Consider the following 4,170-nt stretch of genomic DNA (forward strand, 5'->3'; position numbering starts at 1 on the left):
TTTTTTTGCAGTCAACCATGTTGAGAATTTTGAGTCTCTCCAACTTATTGAAGTCACATGGAAGAGCCTCCAAGCCTTGACAAGGAAATGTAACTTTCCAAGTTCATAAATTGAGGCTGGCAGTTCTTTGAGATTCAGACAAGCAACTAAGCTTAGCACTTGAAGAGATCCTGCAAGCTTCACCAGATTCTCAGGAATCTTGTGAAGTTGATGGCAATTTGTTATAGACAGTGTTTTCAGTGAAGTGAAATTGCAAATACCAACAGGAAATTCCTCAATATCCTCAGAGCAGTCAATATTAATCTCTTCAAGTTTAAGTAGTTTTGAGCACACTTCAATGTCCAATCGTCCCTTATCAGTGCTGCAGAGACTTAGTGAGAGCTTCCTGAGATTTTCTAAATATTGAAAATAATCTAGATCAGGGACAATAAATTTTTCAAGCCGAAGGCTCTTCAGTTGAACCAATGAACTAGAGGTTGACATGCCGTCAATTTTAGCCCTATAGGATTTCTGGTTGATTATGATAAGAATTTTCAACCGAGACATGTCCTACACAAATGGTGGAAGGAAATATTCATTTCCATCAAATATCAATACAAGAGCATGGGCCTCCAAAAACTCCAACTTAGGCCATTTATTCTCTTTCATTGGACCTGCAAAAGTATTCAAAACCTTTTAAAGAAGGAATATATATATTTTGATGGGCCTCACTCATTTGCTTGAAGCCTGATACTTGTGAATATCAATAAACCAATTTAAAGCAATCAACCTGTGTGAATGGCAATAATCTCAGCGGCTTTTATATCTCCATGTGAGGGATCTTCCCAGCAAGAGAATGGAGATAATCTCAACCTTTTGCATATCTTGTCATTTTGGTTGTTTTTCGCAGATTCTGCATAATAAATAGCCAAACGCTGCAACATATCATGTTTAACTGAATATATATCACAATTGTTGGGAAAGCAAGAGTTAAGATGCATTCAATCTTCAGTGAGACATCTTTTTCAAGTTCTCAAAATGAAGTAGCAACATCTCAACGATTACAAATTTTGAGTTGAAGTAAAACGATTACATGTCCAAACTCCATTTAGATCATGCTGGAAGAAATGGGAGATTTACTCTTTCGGCTTGATGATCACTATCTATATCTTTCTGCAACATATTTCACCGCAATTTCAACAAAAGAATCTAAAAGAAGACACACACCTTGAATTATGAGTTAGCTGTACCAAATTCAAGAGCCCTCTTTTTTCGAGATCAACAAGAATCATCGATGCATGATCTAGGCTTAAGTTGTGAACAAGAATCCAAATATCAAACAAAGCATCAACAGGGATATTTTTAAATTCAAGAAACAATATCAGGTCCAAAAAGCATTTTTTTGTATCATTGTCCAGATCTTCTATGCTCAATGCTAGGCGCTTGAGAACATCCTCTTCATAAGATCTAATATTGATTCGTCTTCCTTGTGAAAGCTGCCTTTTGGCGTATTCCCAATATGCATTTTCACTATATTTATGTAAATAATGTCCAATCACCTCCAATACAAGTGGTAATCCTAGACATTCTTTTGCTACCTGTTAGTACAGACTAGTTAGCCCCAATATAATCTCAAAGGGTGGCCTTTAGATCTACACATATTGAACTAAACAAACCATGCTTCTTAAATTGCAAACACGGAATGGATAGCAGATCTACACAATATCAGCTAGCAAAATATTATGTCGTATTATGAAAAATTTAGCAGACTTCAGGTTCACTAAAATCAACAAATGAGACGTAGATAGACATAGGTATACCTCTTTGACTGGTTACTTGTTGAACCATCCATCTGGAATGCTTTCTTGTCCAAAGACCCAATAACAAAAGAGGGATAGAGCATCTTCCTCTCCAAGCGAAGACATATAATGAGTGCTATCAAGGTGTATGGAATTTACAATGTCCCTGACTGTAACAACAATCTTGCATCCCTCTGCTTCAAACAACAATTCTTGGAGATTAACATTTGGCCCCACATCATCTAATATGACTAGAATATTTTCTCGCTTAAGCCTGAGTATTTCCTGAAGAGCCTCATGAATGCTCTCACTCTGAAGTATTTCCCATTACTGTTGTCATTAGAATGCATTGGGAAGTAAGTTAGGATCAAGATATTGAAATTTGAATTCTTTATTGAGAGGTTGACAGGAAAGTCTAATCACGATTCGGTGATGTTACCAATATACAAAAGTGTGAACACAAAGAGCATACTATAGTAAGTGAGATCAGGTCTTATGTTCTAGTCTCCCTAGAAGTTTAATGTAGGATTGTAGCCAGGCTAAAAATCCCCACACAACTTTTCCAACCAGACTAGAAGCTCTAAACACACCACTTCCTCATTGGAAACATTTTCTAACTTGTCATTTTGATATCAGAGGACAAGCCCACTTCCTAGTGAAAATAAAAGCTATCCTAAGCATAAGTATTTCGCATATTGGCCACTTCACCTGATAGTAAGGTCTTGATAGATCAGGGGCTCGAATGGATGGATCAAAGATTAGAAGGGGAGGACAAATGTCTTCACAGGACTGACCAAACAGGATAGCTTAAGAGGAAGAGGAGAGCAGAGCAGAAAAGAGTACAGATTAAGGGGAAGAAGAGAGGACTACACCAAGTAAAGCAAGATGATGAATAAATGCTCTTCATAGGCGTAAAAGAGGAGAAGAGGGGGTTATTGAAGGGAAGAGAGGAGATATCAATGGCCGTTAAGCTCTTTAAGAAGAAGGAGAGGAAGAGGATATATTGAGAAGATGAGGGAGAAGATTGCATTAACATAAGCAAGTTGAGGATTCAATTGCCTTTAAGCACTTCAATGAAGACAAAAGAGAAAGAGGGGAAGGGGAGAGGATTGCACATCAAAGGTGGAGGCATGAATGGTGTTTAGAAACTTCGAGGAGGCGACGACAGATGGAGGGAAGGAGAAGAGAATCCAGAAACAACATTAAGACATGAATCATTTTTAGGCACTGTGAGGAGGAGAGGATGGAAGAGGACTATCCAGCCTTGTCAACAGGAGATGGTTCACACAATGAAGAGCTCATCAATAGCAGACGAGACACAATTAACAAATACCAATGGAAAAGGATTCCCCTGCTTGACTAACTGAGGAAGATTTCCATGCTAGAACAGTTCCTTCATCCGATTGCTAAAGTGATCCACATTTTACCTAGCAGCGAAATAGGTCACCCAACACTTGGGCGAATATAGGCCAGCATTAAAATAGCCTCCTCTTCTCAGATCTAATTCCTATCAAAGCCCAGACAATACAAAAACAAGTATTTAACAAAATTCCTTGATTCAGCATGAATTTTTGTGTGGGTGTGTGTAAATGGTTAACTTATGGTTTCAGCATCCCTCCCGAGAGCATCTCCCAAAAAATGCATTTTACAAGATTACTTGATTCAAAGAGTAAATATATGGTCTACTTACGTTGGACATTAGAATCCATACAGAGAGCAGCAACCAAGGTTGTTTTGCCACTGCCCGCACTTCCCATCATTCCGATCTTATTGAAATTATCTTCAAATAATCGTCTTTTCAAATCCGTTACTTGATTCTCCAAACCCACACTATGTTTGGGTAGTTTTGGAATGTATGAGTCTGCAAATGAAGATGAGGGTTGCAAGCATAACAACCCCTCGCTCACCCATTGTCCCAATTTTTGATAGCCTAAGAGAAGGGTATCGACACCCGCATCAACAGGCCTAGAGAGAAGCGATTTAACAACCTCTCTAGCAGCTCCTTGAACAAGCGCAAGAACATAGGCGAAAACCATTTTGTTAGTGTATCGGGGGTGATTAGGGCAGCCACTTATTTATCAATGACCCCTAGAGTGAAGTGGAAATGGAGGGATATGAAAGCTGAGAGGAAACTTCTTGCAGTGTTGATTCCACGTTGAATTGTACTCATTTAGCGAGCAAGCAAACAAATTGAACGCGGGATGTTGGAAGCAGAGTGAAAATTTCTCGCACATTTTTTCCACGATGAATTGTCTGCATTTAGGGACCGAGCAAGCAAATTTTCCACATATGGGGTACTTCTTCCCGCCTTTACCTCTCTTCAGTTTACTGTCTAGGAAAACCCGAAGTCTTTCGAGAAAATTAGAAAAATAAAAGTTTTCAAAATAGTACA

At 38.6% G+C, this 4,170-nt stretch overlaps 1 protein-coding gene across 1 annotated transcript; it reads right to left on the reverse strand.

The window, feature by feature from the left end:
• Positions 1-549: 549 nt before the first annotated feature.
• LOC149555844 (putative disease resistance protein At4g33300) lies at positions 550-3,814 on the reverse strand. The gene is made up of 6 exons (XM_089829563.1): positions 3,469-3,814; positions 2,487-2,584; positions 1,938-2,090; positions 1,230-1,577; positions 770-914; positions 550-653 (listed from the first exon to the last, which is right to left on the reverse strand). The coding sequence occupies exons 1-6, from the start codon at positions 3,812-3,814 to the stop codon at positions 550-552; spliced, it is 1,194 nt and encodes a 397-aa protein (XP_089685689.1).
• Between the last annotated feature and the right edge of the window lie 356 nt (positions 3,815-4,170).

This window comes from Cupressus sempervirens, chromosome 5 (genome assembly GCF_028749045.1).
Source record: "Cupressus sempervirens isolate cs-2001-9-10 chromosome 5, ASM2874904v1, whole genome shotgun sequence".
Lineage (NCBI taxonomy): Eukaryota > Viridiplantae > Streptophyta > Pinopsida > Cupressales > Cupressaceae > Cupressus > Cupressus sempervirens.